The following is a 22,897-nucleotide window of genomic DNA, read 5'->3' on the forward strand; positions in this document are numbered from 1 at the left end:
GAAGTGCCTTGTTTCCCTGCTATCATTTCATGAGACGCAATGAGACCATGATGACCTGAAAGTTGAATTTATTTTGGCTAACTGGGTAGATGATAAAATATATATCTGTATAATGTATATAAAACAGTTCACAGTGGCTGACCAGACCTGGACAGTTTAAATATGATTTTTGTTCTCTATCACATCACCATCATCATACCTTACTGTATTATTTCTCACTGTAGCCTAACATTCCTGGTCAACCCTTACATTAAATTGCACTGATACCTAGTTAAATAGAAATTGAATTCACTTGCGTAATTACCAAATAACTACACAGTAACTGTACTAGTGACCAATGCAGAAAGTACTTGGCCACTTGCTTCAATTCTAGTTTAATTAGTTGTTTTATACACTGTGTCTGCAATTACAGTGTAGTACTAGCTGGGTAATTAGACAATACTATATAGTTACAGATTGCAGAAGGGCAACTTTATGCAAACTGTTTCCCAACTCATATCTCTTGATTGAACCAGAGTTAAATTCAAGGCCAAATGAAGAAATGGCTCATAGTTACATTTGGGTCCTCTGCCATATAGGATTGGGCCAGCAAAGACATCTCTGGGCTGCTATTATCTGTCTGTCTAGCTTTGGCCTGTCATAGAGATTATGATTTCTGAGAGAAGATCAACATTTGTGAATGCACACATTTAGCTTTGTGTTTTAATACAATGAATATTGAGGCCTGTTTTGACAGGTTATTATTTGTATTTATTGAACCTTTATTTAACTAGGCAAGTCAGTTAAGAACAAATTCTTATTTACAATGACGGCCTACCCCGGGCCAAACCCTAACCCGGACGACGCTAGGCCAGTTTTGTGCCGCCCTATGGGACTCCCAATCACGGCCGGTTGTGACACAGCCTGGAATCGAACCAGGGTCTCTAGTGAAGCCTATAGCACTGAGATGCAGTGCCTTAGACCGCTGCGCCACTCGGGAGCCCGTAGACTGCATGAAATATTTTCAGCAGGTGTTGGCCAACCAGGTTGTGATATGGATCTCTTCCTATCTTTGTCCTGTACCAGATCCGAGAGAAGGTTGGGATGGGCTCTAGTAATCACAGCAACAAATTGCACCAGGGCACATCTCAGTCATAAGCAACTCTAGGATCTCTATTTTAATTAATTGGGTTAATTAATAAGTAGACTTTTTTTTTGCCTTTGAGAATCTGGTTGAGAGACTATACTTTTAGAGAAAAGGGTTCCAACAGGGTTCTTTGGTTGTCCACATATAAGATCTCTTTTTGGTTCCATGGAGAACCCTTTTGGTTCCAGGTTGAAACATTTTGGGTTCCATGTAAATACCCTCTGTGGAAAAGGTTCTACATGGAACCAATATGGTTCTACCTGGAACAAAAAGGGTTCTACCTGGAACCAAAAATAGTTATTCAAAGGGTTCTCCTAAGGGGACAGCCAAAGAACCCTTTAGGTTCTAGATAGCACCGTTTTCTCTAAGAGTGTAGAGCCAGTGCTTTTGTAACAACACTTTCCAGTCTGTATCTTACCCTGCCTTTCCCAACCTACGTCATCATGAGGTTATTATCAGTCAGGTCTGAATCATCATTAATGAAATAATGATTTGGCCTCAACGTGGCAGACTCTGCATGAATGATCAAATGAAGACCAAGAGGTTACACAGCGTTGCTACTAAGGGACATCTCAATCAGCTTTAAGCCACATCCACCCACTACCTGATAATGTCAGGTACATAACACAGCGTCAGCAAAGTCTATTTCTGGCACCAGCAACCTCAGCGATGATTGATTTCACATGTAGTATGAGTCATATCTGAACCTATGGTTTGAATGAGGGCAGTGTTAGTAAATGTTCAATGTCTTCCCACCCCTTTGATGAGTAGCTATAATGAGAACATTGCTCTAATGAAAACCCTATTGTGGGGAGGTGAATACACTGAATGAGAGATCCAGGAATGAATAACTAATGTAATATATTTTTCATGAGGGAATGAATGAATGATGAGGGAGCCTGGAGATAAGTAACACTGACCAATATAAAGAGCTAATTTTATATATATCCATGGCAGAGACTCAGTGGATTATTCTATGAATAACCATGAGCTGATGATTCTAATGACAACGGTAACTTTGACATGTGCTCTCATCTGAGAAGCCAATTCTAGAACAATGCTATCGTCTGAGAGGATGGTTCTAGAACAGATTTGGCAAGGAAGTGAGACACAGAGAGAGAAACCTAGAGAAGTCTTCTCAGGTTGTTGTGGGCAGCCTCTCAAATAATCTAAACAGATGCACTCTCCTAGTCTCCTCTCCTTTACCTGCATGCTGGACAGAAGAAAACAAGTCCCTCTGCTGTAAGGATTTTACTTGGCTTGTCTTCTCATACTAGTGCAGATGGAGACGAGGAAGCCACTTTAGATGATTAAGATGCAGCCATGTTGGTAGGTAGCATCAAGGAAAGCAGACTAAAAAAGGAGACAAGGAGAGGAGGCCACTTTAGATTATTGAGATGTAGCAGTGTTGGTTGGTAGCTTCAAAGAAAGCAGACTCAAACAGGAGATGAGCAGAGGAAGCAACTTGAGATGATTGAGATGGAGTGTGGTAGATATTTTGACCAGGAAAGCCAGACTCAGAGGAAAGACATAATGACACCCCAACAGGAAGGAAGTCCTGTCTCTTCAGTTCAGTCCCTCTGGCTATGGACAGATAACCACAAACAGCTGAGAGGAGACTGTTGATGAAAGATGTCACAAGACATTTAGGGGCCAGTCAGTTGGGTGGCTCTTCTGCATGGTTATTACAAGTTGCTAGGGGGACGCGTTAAAACAACGGGTGTTGAAGACACTCCGGTCAGCAAACAGACAACCAGACTGATTTCTCCATCTCTCACAGGTGGAACTAGACAGTGCCGTCTGATAGACTGTGTTGACAGACATTTGCAGTGGAATATGGAATTGTTGTATCTTTTTCCATGGAAAAATAGAGAAACCAACATTGCACAGCATCCCCACACCTGCGACTGTTTCTCTAGTTTTTAACAATTTATACAACTTAGGACTAATTCCCAAAGGGGACTACACCCTTCTCTGTTATTTGATTTGCCAGTTGTTTTGTGATACACACCGCCCTGTCTCTTGTCTTGTTTCAGGTTGTTTTGCTTTGTTTGTTTTGTCTTGTTTCGGGTTGTTTTGCTTTTCTCTGTTTGCCCCTGGGACACTTGTTCCTCAGCTACAGTAAGACGCCAGTTATGAAACTCCCTGCAGCGATCCTTTAAAGGCCTCTGAAGTCTTACTACCTGGGATATTTTCCTGCCCAGGGTAAAAGTTACATTCCAAAAAGCTTAAAGGGCTTTGTTATAGATATTTCTCCAGTTAACTGAATCAACCATTGGCAGTATTGTATGTTAAACCCCAAGGAGTGCCTGAAGAATTCCCCGACGAGTACGTAAACCACACATTACCCTCCGTATTATTGGCGACTGTGCAATCATTGGAAAACAAATTGGATGATCTACGATTAAGACTATCCTACCAACTGGACATTAAAAACTGTAATATCTTATGTTTCACCGAGACGTGGCTAAACAATGAATCGGAATCTCCATGCATCGGCAGAACAGAGCAGCTACGTCTGGTAAGACGAGGGGCGGGGTTGTGTGTCTATTTGTCAATAACTGCTGGTGCGCGATGTCTATTATTAAAGAAGTCTCAAGGTATTGCTCGCCTGAGGTAGAATACCTCATTATAAGCTGTTGACCACTTTCTACTGAGAGAGTTCTCACCTATAGTATTCGTAGCCGTCTATTTACCACCACAAATCGATGCTGCACTCAACAAGCTGTATAAGGCCATGCGCAAACAAGAAAATCCTCATCCAGAAGCGGCACTCCTAGTGGCTAGGGACTTTAATGCTGGCCTTTTTACTTAATTTCTACCAGCATGTCACATGTTCAACCAGAGGGAAAAACATTTCTAGACCACCTTTACTCCACACACAGAGACGCATACAAAGCTCTCCATCGTCCTCCATTTGGAAAATCTGACATAATTCTATCCTCCTGATTCCTACTTACAAGCAAAAGCAGGACGTACCAGTGACTTGCTCAATATGGAAATGGTCAGATGACGTGGATGTTACGCTACAGGACTGTTTTGCTAGCACAGACTGGAATACATTCCGGGATTCATCCAACGGCATTAAGGAGTATACCACCTCAGTCACCGGCTTCATCAATAAGTGCATCGACGACATTGTCCCCACAGTGACCGTATGTACATTTCCCAACCAGAAGCCATGCATTACAGGCAACATCCATACTGAGCTAAAGGATAAAGCTGCCGTTTTCAATGAGCAGGACACTAATCCGGATTCTTATAAGAAATCCCGCTATGCCCTCAGGCAAACCATCAAACAGGCAAAATTTCAATATATTACTAAGACTGAATCCTACTACACCAGCTCTGACACTTGTCGGATGTGGCAGGGCTTGAAAAATATTACGGACTACAGCCGCGAGCTGCCCAGTGACGCGAGCCTACCAGACGAGCTAAATGCTTTTTATGCTTGCTTCGAGGCAAGCAACACTGAAGCATGCATGAGAACAGAAGCTGTTCCAGTCGACTGTGTGATCACCCTATCCGTAGCCAATGTGAGCAAGACCTTTTAAACAGGTCAACATTCGCAAAGCTGCGGGGCCAGACGGATTACCAGGATGTGTACTCAAAGCATGTGTGGACCAACTGGCAAGTGTCTTCACTGACATTCAACCTCTCCCTGACCGAGTCTGTAATACCTACATGTTTCAAACAGATCACCATAGTCCCTGTGCTAAAGAAAACAAAGGTAACCTGCCTAAATGATTACCGCCCGTAGGACTCACGTCGGTCGCCATGAAGTGCTTTGAAAGAATGGTCATGGCTCACATCAACACCATCATGCCGGAAACCCGAGACCCAGGAGGGGTGCGTGCTTAGTGCAGGAGGGGTGTGTGCTTAGTCCCCTCCTGTACTCCCTGTTCACCCTCGACTGTGTGGCCAAGCACGCCGCTCAACACCATCATTAAGTTTGCTGATGACAAAACAGTGGTAGACCTGATCACAGACAACGATGAGACAGACTATAGGGAGGAGGTCAGAGACCTGGCAGTGTGGTGCCAGGACAACAACCTCTCCCTCAATGTGAGCAAGATGTAGGAGCTGATCGTGGACTATAGCAAAAGGAGGACTGAACAGGCCCCCCATCAACATCGATGGGGTTGAAGTGGAGCGGGTCAAGAGTTTCAAGTTCCTTAGTGTCCAGATCACAAACAAACTATCATGGTCTTAACACATCAAGAGAGTTGTGAAGAGGGCACGACAACACCTTTTCCCACACAGGAGACTGAAAATATTTGTCATGGGTCCCCAGATCCTCAAAAAGTTTGAAAGCTGTACCATCGAGAGCATCCTGACATCACCACTTGCATCACCACTTGGTATGGCAACTGCTTGGCATCTGACCATTAGGCGCTACAGAGGATAGTGCGTACAGCCCAGTACATCACTGGGGCCAAGCATCCTGACATCCAGGATTTACCTCGACTAACCTGACTTGCTACCGGTACCCCCTGTATATTGGCCAAAGCATTTGATACGGTAGACCATTCCATTGCTGTGGGCCGGCTAATGAGAGTTGGTGTCTCTGAGGGGACTTTGGCCTGGTTTGCTAACTACTTCTCTCAAAGAGTGCAGTGTTTAAAGTCAGAAAGTCTGCTGTCTCAGCCACTGCCAAGGGAGTACCCCAAGGCTCGATCCTAGGCCCCACGCTCTTCTCAATTTACATCGACAACATAGCTCAGGCAGTAGGATGCTCTCTCATCCATTTATTTACAGATGATACAGTCTTATACTCAGCTGGCCCCTCCCCAGATTTTGTGTTAAATCCTCTACAACAAAGCTTTCTTGTTGTCCAACAAGCTTTCTCCACCCTTAACCTTGTTCTGAACACCTCCAAAACATAGGCCATGTGGTTTGGTAAGAAAAATGTCCCTCTTCCCACAGGTGTTATTACTACCTCTGAGGGTTTAGAGCTTGAGGTAGACACCTCATACAAGTACTTGGGAGTATGGATAGACAGTGCACTGTCCTTCTCTCAGCACATATCAAAGCTTCAGGCTAAAGTTGAATCTAGACTTAGTTTCCTCTATTGTAATCGCTCCTCTTTCAGCCCAGCTACTGAACTAACCCTGATTCAGATGACCATCCTACCCATGCTAGATTTTGGAGACTGGCAGGTAAGGTGCTCTCGAGCGGCTAGATGTTCTTTACCATTCGGCCATCAGATTTGTCACCAATGCTCCATTCACTGCACTATACTCCTCTGTAAACTGTGCATCTCTGTATACCCGTCGCAAGACACACTGGTTGATGCCTATGTTTAAAATCCTCTTAGGCCTCACTCCCCCTATCTGAGATATTTACTGCAGCCCTCATCCTCCTCATACAACACCCGTTCTGCCAGTCACATTCTGTTAAAGCTCCCCAAAGCACACACATCCCTGGGTTGCTCCTCTATTCAGTTCGCTACAGCTAGTGACTGGAACGAACTCCAACAAACACTCGAACTGGACAGTTTTATCTCAATCTCTTCATTCAAAGACTCAATCATGGACACTCTTACTGACAGTTGTGGTTGCTTTGTGTGATGTATTGTTGTCTCTACCCTCTTGCCCTTTGTGCTGTTGTCTGTGCCCAATAATGTGTGTACCATGTTTTGTTGTCATGTGTTGCTGCCTTGCTATTTTGTTGTCTTAGGTCTTTCTTTATGTAGTGTTGTGTTGTCTTCCTTGTTGTGATGTGTTTTGTCCGATATTTATATTGTATTTATTTTTTAAATCCCAGGCCCCCGTCCCTGCAGGAGGCCTTTTGGTAGGCCGTCGTTGTAAATAAGAATTTGTTCTTAACTGACTTGCCTCGTTAAATTAAGTCAAATAAAATAAATATAGCTTCATTATTGTTATGTAATTTTCTTGTTACTTTTTGATGTGATTTAGATGTTTAGTAAATATTTTCTTAACTCTATTTCTTGAAAAGCATTGTTAGTTAAGGGCTTGTAAGTACGTATTTCACTGTCAGGTCTACACCTTTTGTATTCGGCGCATGTTACAAATAACATTTGATTTGAACTCATTAAGAGAATATTGACAGAAATAATTATCGGTCTGACTTTGTCTCTGTTTAAGGCAGTTTGATTTATTGAAAGGTATGAGTGTTTTTTAAACTTCATTCCTTTTGCAGCTAGCTGCTGGCTTCATCTGTCCTCCACTTGTCTGCTTGAAACCTATTCAAAAGAAAAATAAAGACCTTTCCTTTTGTGTTCAACTATTCATTTGAATGGAACAGCCTAACAGGGATAAACATTTAACCTGTCATCAGATTTCTTGTTCTGAAAAGGCAGAGTGTGTCAATAGGGGGATGGGTGACCTGACCTGGGTAAAATATTTCCCTTGTGATGGAGGGCTGGGCGTCCCTGCATAACCCTCTCCTGGGGGCCCGTCCGGGGTGTGGACTCTGGCAGGGTGCCCACGGCTCAGCTCGCCCAGCATGGTGAGCTGCTCTAGGCTAGGTCTCTATGATTTAAAGTTTACAACGTACTGTAGGTGCACAGGGCGAGAGAAAATTTGGAGTAATCAAGGTGACAGACAGTGACATTCAATACTGCCTTGCACACTCTTGCCTACATCTGGCTGATATAGGGTTGCAAACGAGAGCTTATATTGGACAAATTCAGGCACACTATACAGTGCATTTGGAAAGTATTCACACCCCTTGACTTTTCCTACATTTTGTTACGTTACATCTTTATTCTAAAATGGATTCAATTGTTTTTCCCCCCTCTAATCTACACACAATACCACATAATGACAAAGCAACAACTGTTTTTTGGAAATGTTTGCAAATGTATTAAAAATTAAAAAACTGAAATGTTACATTCACATAAGTATTCAGACCCTTTACTTTGTACTTTGTTGAAGCACCTTTTAGCTGCGATTACAACCTCATGTCTTCTTGGGTATGACCCTACAAGCTTGGCATACCAGTATTTGGGGAGTTTCCCATTCTTCTCTGCAGATCCTCTCAAGCTCTGTCAGGTTGGATGGGAACGTCAGTTATTTTCAGGTCTCTCCGGAGATGTCACTCAGGAACACTCAGAGACTTGTCCCAAAACCACTCCTGCGTTGTCTTGACTATGTGCTTAGGGTCGGTGTCCTGTTGGAAGGTGAACCGTAGCCCTGTCTGGGGTCCTGAGTGCACTGGAGCAGGACCTCATCAAGCATGTATCTGTACTTTGCTCCGTTCATCTTTCCCTCAATCCTGACTAGTCTCCCAGTCCCTGCCGCTGAAAAACATCCTACAGCATGATGCTGCCACCACCATGCTTCACCGTAGGGAAGGTGCAAGGTTTCTTCCAGACGTGACGCTTGGCATTCAGGCCAAACAGTTCAATCCTGATTTCATCAGACCAAAGAATCCTTTAGGTGCCTCTTGGCAAACTCCAAGCAGGCTGTCATGTGCCTTTTACTGACAAATGGCTTCCGTTGTGCCGCTCTACCATAAAGGCCTGATTGGTGGAGTGCTGCAGAGCTGGTTGTCCATCTGAAAGGTTCTCTCATCTCCACAGAAGAACTCTGGAGCTCTATCAGAGTGACCATCGGTTCTTGGTCCTCTCCTTGACCAAGGCCCTTCTCTTCTGATTGCTCAGTTTGGCCGGGCAGCCAGCTCTAGGAAGAGTCCTGGTGGTTCCAAACTTCTTCCATTTAAGAGTGATGGAGGCCACTGTGTTCTTGGGGATCTGCAATGCTGCAGACATTTTTTGAACCCTTCCCTAGATCTGTTAATCAAAACTATCCAGTGTTGGAGCTCTACGGACAATTCCTTCGACCTCATGGCTTGGTTTTTGCTCTGACTTGTGCTGTCAACTGTGGGACCTTATATAGATAGGCGTGTGCCTTTCCCAATCATGTCCAGTTAATTGAATTTACCACAGGTGGGCTCCAATCAAGTTGTAGAAACATCTCAAGGATGATCAATGGAAACAGGATGCACCTGAGCTCAATTTCAAGTCTCATAGCAAAGGGTCTGAATTAGTGATGCACCAATATGACATTTGTGGTCGATACCGATATCTGATATTTTCATTGCCAAATTAAACCAATACCGATAACCAATATTAAACGTTCTTGCTGACTTTTTTTGCATTCTAGTACAATTAAAAAGCTAACACAACACATGGACGCACTGGTCTAAGGCACTGCATCTCAGTGCAAGAGGCGTCACTACAGTCTCTTGTTCGAATCCAGGCTGTATCACATCCAGACGTGATTGGGAGTCCAATAAGGTGGCGCACAATTGGCCCAGCTTCGTCCCGGGTTTTGCCGGGGTAAGCCGTCATTGTAAATAAGAATTTGTTCTTAACTGACTTGCCTAGTTAAACAATGGTTACACACGCGCGCACACACACAGACACACCACTGACCAAAAAATAATTTTGTTGGCATTTAAGTATGTCCCTTTTACCAGAAAAACATAATCAAAACCTATTTCTTTCACTTACTTGCTGTGCTGTTTCGTTGTTCATTTGTTCAGTCTTTTCATTCTCAATCAGGATTTCTATGGAATGCCATTTGGGTCTTTGTGTGTCAAAAAAGATATAACACTATAACACTATTTGACACCAATAACACAAACACAAGATATATACAGTATATAACACTATTTGACGTGTCAAATAAGCTTCTTGACCAATCATGACCTGAATATGACTGCACGCCACATAATAATTTAACGTGTTCATACATTTTTTACGTAGTTATTACACATTGATTACACTATCACTCACATTTCATATGTCATAATGATTCATCGATATGTATGCTATGATGCTGGTAAAGTTAGCAAACTATATAGCTACAGTTGTTGTCATCATCAAAAAAAAAAAATGAATTTATAAGACAGGTCTTATTTGATCAATGGTGGTCGGACCCATCTATGTGCAGCTAGCCACAATAGTGGACTTTGCGGTTAGCCTTTAAAATTGAATGTGATACAAATGAATACAAATAGTAGAATTATGCCATAATTGAATAGATCATGCTAACCGAGGTTGGAATGTTGTTATATAAAATCAACAGAAGACAATAATTGTTTAATTAGCAAAAATCTGTTGAAATCACACTGGATGTATTATACTTTAGAATTGCACTGTGAGCATATTGCGGGACTCTGAAACAACTGTGAATTGAGCCACATTTATTGTCAACCTATTTGTATTGAACACTATTCCCGAGGAAAAACAATACTGCGTGGATGTTTTGGAGTCTGATACCTCTGAGGAGGACGTTGCGGAAAAATATCTTGAGTATTGAGAAGACTGAAACCCCATTTCATTGATCCCCAATCCTTAGGTAAGTTGTACAGAGCAATATGAATGTCAATACACATAATAGGCTGACTGGGGAGGGGATTTCACAGTCACAGTCCCGCGATAAGAGCTACGATGCTAAAATTTGCGTGAACACTTCACAGTTGTGTTCTGTGGGTGTCACCGAGTAGACTGATATCCCATTTCATTGCTTCACATTCCAACCTTGTTTAACATTATCCACCAATTGTAACCTTCTGCATCACTGTTTAACTCCGGTAGGGCAACATCTGAAAAATAGCGCACTTGGTAGTGTGTACCGGTGCTCGACCAGTCGGCGAAAGCCAACATCACTCACGACAGAGAACTGTTGATTGTCAAGGGCAATGAATTCCATTAGTTGTCTCACTGAATTTTATTACTCTTTCAAATGACTGCTCTACTTGTTTACTGCTCGATCCACACAGCAGACATTGTGGGCTGGGTTAGAAATGCTGTGTTGCATGTGTTTTCCATGGCGTCATTACGTCATGTACAGTGGGGCAAAAAAGTATTTAGTCAGCCACCAATTGTGCAAGTTCTCCCACTTAAAAAGATGAGAGAGGCCTGTAATTTTCATCATAGGTACACTTTAACTATGACAGACAAAATGAGGAAAAAAAATCCAGACAATCACATTGTAGGATTCTTTATGAATTTATTTGCAAATTATAGTGGAAAATAAGTATTTGGTCACCTACAAATAAGCAAGATTTCTGGCTCTCACAGACCTGTAACTTCTTCTTTAAGAGGCTCCTCTGTCCTCCACTCGTTACCTGTATTAATGGCACCTGTTTGAACTTGTTATCAGTATAAAAGACACCTGTCCAAAACCTCAAACAGTCACACTCCAAACTCCACTATGGCCAAGACCAAAGAGCTGTCAAAGGACACAGGAAACAAAATTGTAGACCTGCACCAGGCTGGGAAGACTAAATCTGCAATAGGTAAGCAGCTTGGTTTGAAGAAATCAACTGTGGGAGTAATTATTAGGAAATGGAAGACATACAAGACCATTGATAATCTCCCTCGATCTGAGGCTCCACGCAAGATCTCACCCCGTGGGGTCAAAATGATCACAAGAACGGTGAGCAAAAATCCCAGAACCACACGGGAGGACCTAGTGAATGACCTGCAGAGAGCTGGGACCAAAGTAACAAAGTCTACCATCAGTAACACACTATGCCACCAGGGACTCAAATCCTGCAGTGCCAGACGTTCTTAACTGCAGTGCCAGAGAGCATTTGGAAGATCCAGAAGAAGATTGGGAGAATGTCAGATGAAACCAAAGTATAACTTTTTGGTAAAAACTCAACTCGTTGTGTTTGGACGACAAAGAATGCTGAGTTGCATCCAAACACCATACCTACTGTGAAGCATGGGGGTGAAAACATCATGCTTTGGGGCTGTTTTGCAAAGGGACCAGGACAACTGATCCGTGTAAAGGAAAGAATGAATGGGGCCATGTATCGTGAGATTTTGAGTGAACACCTCCTTCCATCAGTAAGGGCATTGAAGATGAAACGTGGCTGGGTCTTTCAGCATGACAATGATCCCAAACACACTGCCCGGGCAACGAAGGAGTGGCTTCGTAAGAAGCATTTCAAGGTCCTGGAGTGGTCTAGCCAGTCTCCAGATTTCAACCCCATAGAAAATCTTTGGAGGGAGTTGAAAGTCCATGTTGCCCAGCAACAGCCCCAAAACATCACTGCTCTAGAGGAGTTCGGCATGGAGAAATGGGCCATAATACCAGCAACAGTGTGTGAAAACCTTGTGAAGACTTACAGAAAACGTTTGACCTCTGTCATTGCCAACAAAGGGTATATAACAAAGTATTGAGAAACTTTTGTTATTGACCAAATACTTATTTTCCACCATAATTTGCAAATGAGTTCATTAAAAATCCTACAATGTGATTTTCTGGATTTTTTTTCTCATTTTGTCTGTCATAGTTGAAGTGTACCTATAATGGAAATTACAGGCCTCTCATCTTTTTAAGTGGGAGAACTTGCACAATTGGTGGCTGCCGAAATACTTTTTTGCCCCACTGCTAATTGACATCAATTGGAGGTGTACATGTGGATGTATTTCAAGGCCTACCTTCAAACTCAGTGCCTCTTTGCTTGACATCATGGGAAAATAAAAATAAATCAGCCAAGACCTCAGAAATGGTAGACCTCCACAACTCTGGTTCATCCTTGGGAGCAATTTCCAAATGCCTGAAGGTATCACGTTCATCTGTACAAACAATAGTACACAAGTATAAACACCATGGGACAAGCAGCCGTCATACCACTCAGGATGGAGATGTGTTCTGTCTCCTAGAGATGTACGTACTTTGGTGCAAAAAGTGCAAATCGATTCCAGAACAACCGCAAAGGACCTTGTGAAGATGCTGGAGGAAACAGGTACATAAGTATTTTTATCCACAGTAAAACAAGGCCACTCAGCAAGGAAGAAGCCACTGCTCCAAAACCAACATAAAAAAAGCCAGAATATGGTTTGCAGCTGCACATATGGACAAAAATCGTACTTTTTGGAGAAATGTCCTCTGGTCTGATGAAACAAAAATAGAACTGTTTGGCCATAATGACCATCGTTATGTTTGGAGGAAAAAGGGGGAGGCTTGCAAACCGAAGAACACCATCCCAACCATGAAGCACGGGGTGACAGCATCATGTTGTGGGGGTGCTTTGCTGCAGGAGGGACTGGTGCACTTCACAAAACACATGGCATCATGAGGCAGAAAAATTATGTGGATATATTGAAGCAACATCTCGCAAATGGGTCTTACAAATGGACAATGACCCCAAGCATACTTCCAAAGTTGTGTCAAAATGGCTTAAGAACAACAAAGTCAAGGTATTGGATGGCCATCACAAAGCCCTGACCTCAATCCCATAGAAAATGTGTTGGCAGAACTGAAAAAGCATGTGTGAGCAAGGAGGCCTACAAACCTGACTCAGTTACACCAGCTCTGTCAGGAGGAATGGGCCAAAATTCACCCTACTTCTTGTGGGAAGCTTGTGGAAGGCTACCTGAGATGTTCGACCCAAGTTAAACAATTTAAAAGCAATGCTACCAAATACTAATTGAGTGTATGTAAACTTGAAATAAATTAAAGCTGAAATAAATCATTCTGTAATATTATTCTGACATTTCACACAAAGTTGTGATCCTAACTCACCTAAATCAGGGAATTTTTACTCGGATTAAATGTCAGGATTTGCGAAAAACTGAGTTTTAATGTATTTGGCTAAGGTGTATGTAAACCTCCAACTTCAACTGTATGTAAATAAGGTAATCTTTATTTTTTATGAATGTGCATTTGTTTTTCTAGTAAACTGTTTTCACTTTGTCATTATGGGTATTGTGTGTAAAAAGATGTAGGTTTTGTTTTTTAATGTATTCCATTTTAGAATAACTGTGGAAATAGTGAAGGGGTCTGAATTCTTTCCAAATGCTCTGTATATGCAAAAGTATGTGGACAACCCTTCAAATTTGTGGATTTGGCTATTTCAGCCACACCTGTTGCTGACACCTGTATACAATTGAGCACACAGCCATGCAATCTCCTTAAACAAACATTGGCAGTGGAATGGCCTTACTGAAGAACTCAATGACTTTCAACGGGGCACCGTCCTAGGATACCACCTTTCCAACAAGTTAGTTTGTTAAATTTCTGCCCTGCTAGAGCTTCTCCGGTCAACTGTAAGTGTTGTTATTGTGAAGTGGAAACGTCTAGGAGCAACAACGGCTCAGCTGCGAAGTGGTAGGCCACACAAGCTCATAGAATGGGAACGCCGAGTGCTGAAGCGAGTAGCGCGTAAAAATAAATACTCACTCACGACTTTCAAACTGCCTCTGGAAGCAATGTCAGCACAAGAACTCTTGGGCGAGCAGCCGCACACAAGCCTAAGATCACTATGCGCAATGCCAAGCATCGGCTGGAGTGCTGTAAAGCTCGCCACCATTGAACTCTGGATTAGTGGAAACGCGTTCTTTAGAGTGATGAATCACACTTCACCATCTGGCAGTCTGACAGACAAATCTGGGTTTGGCAGATGTCAGGAGAATATTACCTTCCCAACTGCATAGTGCCAACTGTAAAGTTTGGTGGAAGAGTAATAAAGGTCTGGGGCTGTTTTTCATGGTTCGGGCTAGACCACTTAGTTCCAGTGAAGGGAAATCTTAACCCTGCAATATACAATTACATTCTAGACAATTCTGTTCTTCCAAGTTTGTAGCAACAGTTTGAGGAAGGCCTTTTCCTGATTCAGCATTACAATGCCCCTGTGCACAAAGCGAGATCCATACAGAAATAGTTTGTCGGGATCGGTGTGGAAGAACTTGACTGACCTGCACAGAGCCCTGACCTCAACCCCATTGAAACATTTGGGATGAATTGGAAAGCCAACTGTAAGCCTGGCCTAATCACCCAACATCATTGTCCGACCTCACTAATGCTCTTGTGGCTGAGCGGAATGAGATTTTACGACAAGCAGGTGTCCACATACTTTTGGTAATGTACACTAAACTAAACTATAAACACAAAATGTAAAGTGTTGGTCCCATGTTTCATGAGCTGAAATAAAATATCCCAGATATGTGCACAAAAAGCTTATTTCTCTAAAATGTTTACATATCTGTTTGAGCATTTCTCCTTTACCAAGAGAATCCATCCACCTAACAGGTGTGGCATATCATGAAGCTGGTTAAACAGCATGATAATTACACAGGTGCACCTTGTGCTGGGGACAATAAAAGGCCACACTAAAATGTGTGTTTTTGTCACACAACACAATGCCAAAGATGTCACAAGTTTTGAGGGAGCCTCAGTTGGCATGCTGACTCCAAAAATGTCCAACAGAGCTACTGGCAGGGAATTGATTGTCCATTTCTCTATCATAAGCCACCTTCAACAACGTTTTAGAGAATTTGGCAGTACGTCCAACTGGCCTCAAAACCGCAAACCATGTATATGGCATCGTGTGGGCAAGCGGTTTGCTGATGTAAAGATTGTGAACAGAGTGCCCCATGGTTGCGGTGGGGTTATTATATGGGCAGGCATAAGCTACGGACAAGAACACAATTGCATTTTATCGAATAGCAATTTGAATGCACAAAAAATGCCGCAATGAGATCCTGAGGCTCATTGTGAAGCCCTTTTTCTTAAGGTGTCTGTACAGATACAGATACCTTATCTGGTACAGTCATGGGAATACAGATGCATATCTGTATTCCCAGTCATGTGAAATCCATAGATTAGGGCCTAATGCCTTTATTTCAGTTGACGAATTTCCCCCTATGAACTAACTGTAACTTAGTAAAATCTTTGAAATCGTTGCATGTTGCGTTTTATATTTTTGTTCAGTATAGTTAGTATATGTTTATATCTGTTTTGTTCTGTTTGGTTCCGCTTAAGATATGTTTTTCAACAAACTCAGTGGAATGAATACACCCCTGATCACACGCAAACACAGTTCACTTTCATAGCAGCCACATACAAACAGCATAATCATTTTACTAATTGTGTAATTCCTTCTCACATCTACACACTTTCCTCCTCTTACCTTTTCCCTTCGCTTGTAGACTTCAGTGTACAACAAACACATCAGCTGTCTGTGACCAGGTGAAAAAACCTTTCGAAGCCAAACCTTCATATCATAACCGCTAACCGCTACACACAGCCTACATTGTTGTCTCTATATTAGCTAACTTCATAGTCAACTTAGCCACTAGAACTAACTCGTTAGTAAACCCGCTACAATCATGCAGTACAGTGTACAGTCAGCAAACAGTTTAGCAGTTACACCTGTGGACCCCAGTGTCAATAATGAATTAAACCAAAAGCTTACCTTGACTTGGAAGGGTTCCAGTGTTGGATAGCCATAGCCAGCTAGCTAACATAGCATCCCTCTCTGCTGTTTTTTTGAGTAGGCTAAACTAGCTAGCTGCATTCACTAGCTAAGTGAAAGTGAAAAGAAAAATACATGTATCTCTCGCTCTCTTGCTTCTCCTTCATTTTTCAATTTAATTAATTTGTTCAAAACTGTTCAACTATTGTCTTTCTCTCTCTTAGTCAACTACTCACAACATTTTATGCACTGCAGTGCTAGCTAGCTGTAGCTTATGCTTTCAGTACTAGATTCATTCTCTGATCCTTTGATTGGGTGGACATCATGTCAATTCATGCTGTAAGAGCTCTGATGGGTTGGACGATGTCCTCCGGAAGTTGTCATAATTACTGTGTAAGTTTATGGAAGGGGTGATATCCATGAGCTTCCTAGGTTTTGTATTGAAGCCAATGTACCAAGAGGAGGACGGAAACGAGCTTTCCTCTGGCTAAACCATGGCGCTACCCTACAAAGTGCTGTTAAGGCTACTGTAGACTGTTGCAAAACAGTGTGTTTTAATCAATTATTTGGTGACGTGAATATATTTAGTATAGTTTTATATAAAAAGGATAACTTTTTTAATGTTTCACTATTTTTATTTTTATGAAATTCACTGAGGAGAATGCTCCTCCACATTCTCATCTGAAGAGCCTCCACTGGTTTAATGGTCATTACTCAATAAAGCATCAATCTTATTTCTTGAAAAACCCTATTCCAGGACCAGGCTAGATCTGTGAAAGGCTGATAGGGAGCTCATTCCAGTGCCATGGAAACAGTGGACCAGGCACAGTAGCTTTACACAAACACAGCTGAGCTGAGTAAACCAGATAATACAGCTGGAGCTGCCAGCCACTCACGTTTTCAATCTCACTCTCTCTATCTTTCTGTTCTGAGAATCGGTCAGTCTGTTAGGAGATAAAGAACAGGGGGAAATTCACTGCTCTCTTTGTCTGGGAAGATTAACCAGGAAATGGGCTCCTGTCACTGTTCTATGTCTTCATCTGACAGCCATTCACTGAGAGAACACTGACGCTCACCCGGACCGCTGGTGTGATTAAAAAGACCAATCAATATTTCCGTGCTTATCTCGTTTAGGTTGGCATGGTAGCATTGATTTGATAAATCAACAGAGTGGAGGAGATAGTGGAAATGTAGCTTTTGGCAATGATTGATACTGTATGTTCTCGTGTAAAAATTTATTTTCAGCTTGAGGTAGGGAAAAACTAAGGGGATGTGGCTGACATGCAAACTTGCATTAAGGTTAGGTTAAGATTAGGGTTAAGGTAAGAGTCAGTAGGTAAGGGTCAGCTGTCAATAAAATATCACATTTACATAAGTATTCAGACCCTTTCCTCAGTACTTTGTTGAAGCACCTTTGGCAGCGATTACAGCCTTGAGTCTTCTTGAGTATGACACTACAAGTTTGGCGCACCTGTATTTGGGGAGTTTCTCCCATTCTTCTCTGCAGATCCTCTCAAGCTCTGTCAGATTGGATGGGGAGTGTTGCTGCACAGCCATTTTAAGGTCTCTCCAGAGATGTTCGATCAGGTTCAAGTTCGGTCTCTGGCTAGGGCAATCAAGGACATTCAGAGATTTGTCCCGAAGCCTCTCTTGCGTTGTCTTGGCTGTGTGCTTAGGGTTGTTGTCCTGTTGGAAGGTGAACCTTCGCCCCAGTCTGAGGTCCTGAGCACTCTGGAGCAGGTTTTCATCAAGGATCTCTATGAACGGAGCAAAGTACATATTTCCCTCGATCCTGACTAGTCTCCCAGTCCCTGCCACGGAAAACATCCCCACAGCATGATGCTGCCACAACCATAGGGATGGTGCCAAGTTTACTCCAGATGTGAAGCTTGGTAGTTAGGCCAAAGAGTTGGTTTCATCAGAACAGACAATCTTGTTTCTCATGGTCTGAGAGTCTTTAGGTGCCTCTTGGCAAAGTCCAAGCGTGCTGTCATGTGGCTTTTACTGAAGAGTAGCTTTCGTCTGGTCACTCTACCATAAAGGCTTGATTGGTGGAGTGCTGCGGAAATGGTTGTCCTTCTGGAAGGTTCTCCCATCTCTACAGAGGAACTCTGGAGCTCTGTCAGAGTGACCATCGGGTTCTTGGTCACCTCTCTGACCAAGGCCGATTGCTCAGTTTGGCCGGGCGGCCAGCTCTAGGAAGAGTCTTGGTGGTTCCAAACATCTTCCATTTAAGAGTGATGGAGGCCGCTGTGTTCTTGGGGACCTTCAATGCTGCAGAAATGTTTTGGTAACCTTCCCCACATCTGTGCCTCGACACAATCCTGTCTCGGAGCTCTACAGACAATTCCTTTGACCTCAATTCCTTTTGCTCTGATTTGTGCTGTCAACTGTGGGACCTTATATAGACAGGCATGTGTCTTTCCCTATTATGTCCAATTAATTGAATTTACCACAAGTGGATTCCAATCAAGTTGTAGTAACATCTCAAGGATGATCAATGGAAACAGGATGCACCTGAGCTCAATTTCGAGTCTCATAGCAAAAGGTCTGATTACTTATGTAAATACTATATTACTTTTTTATTTTTTATTATACATTTGTACATAAAAATCTAAAAACCTGTTTTCGCTTTGTCATTATGGGGTATGTATGATTGATGAGGAAAACATTTGGAAAAAGTCAAGAGGTCTGAATACTTTCCGAGTACACTGTAGATGAGATAATAGACAAAAAGTTAAATCATGTTCTGTTTTACATGTAATTAATACTTTCATTGAATGTTGGAAAGTGCATCACATGTGGTTAGGCCTAGTCTCTCATGACAGCCTCAGCTGATTTGGTTCTGGGTGCTGAGGTTGGGTTTGGCTTGATATGTGTTGAATTGAAAGGACATTGATTTGTCATTTTGTCCATTTAAAACATGGTATTGGTCCTCAGTATCAAGAGTTGCCAGAGGATGGATGATGTGTTTCAGTCCTACAGATATATAGTATAATTTCCTTTGCTAGTCACACAACATTAAGAATTGATTGTAATAAGAATTTTTCACAATAATTGAGAAGGCTGCAACTTGAGATTGTTCACTCTTTTATTATGGGACCAGGCTGCTTTATCCAGCTTTTTGTTCATAATTAATGTGAATATGTTTTACCTACTATTTCAGGGCACCTCTCCAGTTTCTCATTGCTTTACTCATTTCAAATGTATATACTGTATTCTATTTGCCACCAGGTGGTAAGGGTAGGTAACAACACATCCGCCACGCCGATCCTCAACACGGGGGCCCCTCAGGGGTGCGTGCTCAGTCCCCTCCTGTACTCCCTGTTCACTCATGACTGCACGACTCCAACACCATCATTAAGTTTGCCGATGACACAACAGTGGTAGGCCTGATCACCGACAACTATGAAACAGCCTATAGGGAGGAGGTCAGAGACCTGGCCATGTAGTGCCAGGATGACAACTTCTCCCTCAACGTGATCAAGACAAAGGAAATGATTGTGGACTACAGGAAAAGGGGGACCGAGCATGCCCCCATTCTCATCAACAGGGCTTTAGTGGAGCAGGTTGAGCTTCAAGTTCCTTGGTGTCCACATCACCAACAAACTATCATGGTCCTAATACACCAAGACAGTAGTGAAGAGAGCACGACAAAGCCTATTCCCCCTCAGAAGACTGAAAAGATTTGGCATGGGTCCTCAGATCCTCAAAAGGATCTGCAGCTGCACCATCGAAAGTAGTTAGAAAGAGAACTGAAGGTCAATGTTTCACAAAATCGACTCTTGTTTTGCAACTGTAGACAATTGACCCATTGGTTGTGTCTAAGTATTATGAAGCCATGAGGAAGGTTCATACTACAGTAGTTGCATTGAGACACTTTCAAAGGTATTGTTTACGTAATACTGCTGTTTAAATGACTGTCAAGATGAAAATGTTGAACGAGAGAGTAATAAAACAAATGATAGACAGTGACTCCAGAACAGAGGTGTCAGCAATTTGAGGAAAGGTTTCCTTGTTCTCCAAAGGGGCATGAAAAAGCTATCTTTGCCAAGAGGACATTTTTAAACGCAACCAAGACAACCAGCATTTTAAAAAGCATGAGGCAAATGGGAGCTGAATATACTGGGCCTCTTTCTCGAGCAGGCTATTCTTTTAACAGGCCATTTTGAAATGTGCTGATGTGTGCTTGGTTGCCAAGAACTCATTAATCATAGGATGGTTGGAGGCTTCAGATGGAAGAGTTACCATGAGTAAAGATAAAGAAACCAATCCACTGATCCACAATCCGGCTACCCCAGTTACACGACTAAGGCACAGAATATTCATGCATGTTTTTAGGATTTATATGGTTCCTGTTGTTCATCACAACAATCACCATGGAGTTCAGTTACTGGAAAGACAGTCATCATGTTGAGTAGCTAGAAAATATAATAAACGGTATTCCACACAAACACTCCTTTATCTTCGTTCAAGTTACTTTATTCTCTCCAAATGATCTCTCCAGTTTTTAATTATCTTCAAGATGTTTCGGTCTTCTTCTCCTGCAGGCTTCCTTGTTCAGTGTGGAATGCTAGCGGACCGGTGGCGAGCCGAGGCTGAAGGAGCATGGTGAAGCACCAACCCTTGCAGCAGGTCTATGAGAAGCAGCTGTGTTTGTCCTTCCTCACTGGGATCTATGGCTGCCGCTGGAAACGCTACCAGCGTTCACATGACGACAGCTCCAAGGTGAGAGACAAGACTTCTGCAAATGTCACAAGATGTTCTGTTGTGGACAAATGATAGGTGTATTTGTACATTCTCTTGTCATACAAATCAGTGGAATGTCTGAGAGCTAGATTGTCCTGACCTTTAAATGCACCTGCTGGCAACATGTCTGGACTTGTTACTGAGGACCACTCTAATCCTCAATCAGCCAAATACATTATTAAAGGGCACACTATTTAAAAATAAGATGGAGAACAAGCTATAGGATGAAAAATACCAGAGTTTTGGGCGCAGGTACAGCCAAATAGCGCTAGCTAATGCTACCTACAAAATAATATTGTGATATGTAACTGTATCGATTCCCCCCCCCCCCCCCCCATCACTAATAACCAGTAGATCCACTGAATGACCGTTAGTCATAATATCTATTTACCCACATGGATTGAGGCCCAAACAGAGAATCTGTGCTAATGCTGCTTAACTGTGCTTTGAGCTCAAAAGAAAACGCTTTGGATCTCCTCATCTGACATTTACTGAGCAGCAGGAGACCGCAAAACATCAATGGTAATGATGAATTACCAATATAGGGATTGATAGACCTTCATAAGCACAATTAGTATTTTTGTGTGTGTGTGTGTGTGTGTGTGTGTGTGTGTGTGTGTGTGTGTGTGTGTGTGTGTGCATGCATGCATGTGTGTGTGGTGTGTCTGTGTGTACAGGATGTAGGAAAAAAGTGGGCTAGACTGTTTATTAGGCTGTCATTAACATTGCTGCAGCATACCTGATTTAGCTCCATGTACCTAAGTGGAATCAACATGTTTAAACCAGAATGATCTTTGAGAAACTGGTTACTGTTTGACGTTTGAATGTTTATAGATTGGCTGCTTTGCGTCAATCCAATTAACGTAATAAGAGAATCCCCATAAAAATGTGTCTGTTTCAGCTAGAGATATGGGCTGCGTCTCAATGCACCGCTTCCGCCTATGTTGGCGTTCTGCATCTGTGGTGGAAATTGGCAGAGCTACAGTGCTGTTTGACAGACCGGTAGTCTTCTCACAAAAATGTTTGTAGCGTGCGAAAGGTTAGGCCTACAAACTAATATAACCACTTGATGGAAAGATGAGACTCAAACAAACACGATGGTGTTCTCCCAGTACCAGGAAGTTTGGAAGTATTTTGTGCTCCAAATAAAGGGGTTAAATACGTGTAAAAGAAATGCATATATTTATATGTACTGAACAATAATATAAACGCAACATGCCACAATTTCAAAGATTTTACTGAGCTAGTTCATCTAAGGAAATCAGTCAATTGAAATAAATTCATTAGAACCTAATCTATGGATTTCACATGACTCGGAATACAGATATGCATTTCTTGGTCACATATACCTTAAAAAAGGTAGGGCGTGGATCATAAAACCAGTCAGTATCTGGTGGGACCACCATTTGCCTCATGCAGCGTGACACATCACCCTTCTCATAAAGTTGATAAGGCTGTTGATTGTGGCCTGTGGAATGTTATCCCACTCCTTTTCAATGGGTGTGCGAAGTTGCTGGATATTAGAAGGAACTGGAATACGCTGTCGTACACATCGATCCAGAGCATCCCAAACGTGCTCAATGGGTGACATGTCTGGTGAGAATGCAGGCCATGGAAGAACTGGGACTTTTCAGCTTCCAAGAATTGTGTACAGATCCTTGCAACATGGGGCCATGCATTATCATGCTGAAAAATGAGGTGATGGCAGCGGATTAATGGCATGACAATGGGCCTCAGGATCTCATCATGGTATCTCTCTGCATTCAAATTGCCATTGTTAAAATGCAATTGTGCTCGTTGTCCGTAACTTATGCCTGCTCATACCATAACCCCACAGCC

The 22,897-nt window shown here is 42.4% G+C and overlaps 1 protein-coding gene across 1 annotated transcript in view; it reads left to right on the forward strand.

The window, feature by feature from the left end:
* The window catches only part of LOC109892120 (glycerophosphodiester phosphodiesterase domain-containing protein 5-like), a 50,089-nt gene that overhangs the window by 400 nt on the left and 26,792 nt on the right, over positions 1-22,897 (forward strand). Inside the window, exon 2 of the mRNA XM_031826618.1 lies at positions 20,860-21,037. Within this exon, the coding sequence (XP_031682478.1) occupies positions 20,918-21,037 (120 nt within the window). The 5' untranslated portion in view covers positions 20,860-20,917. The remainder of the gene's footprint in view (positions 1-20,859; positions 21,038-22,897) is intronic.

The sequence above is a fragment of the Oncorhynchus kisutch genome, linkage group LG6 (assembly GCF_002021735.2).
Source record: "Oncorhynchus kisutch isolate 150728-3 linkage group LG6, Okis_V2, whole genome shotgun sequence".
Classification (NCBI taxonomy): domain Eukaryota; kingdom Metazoa; phylum Chordata; class Actinopteri; order Salmoniformes; family Salmonidae; genus Oncorhynchus; species Oncorhynchus kisutch.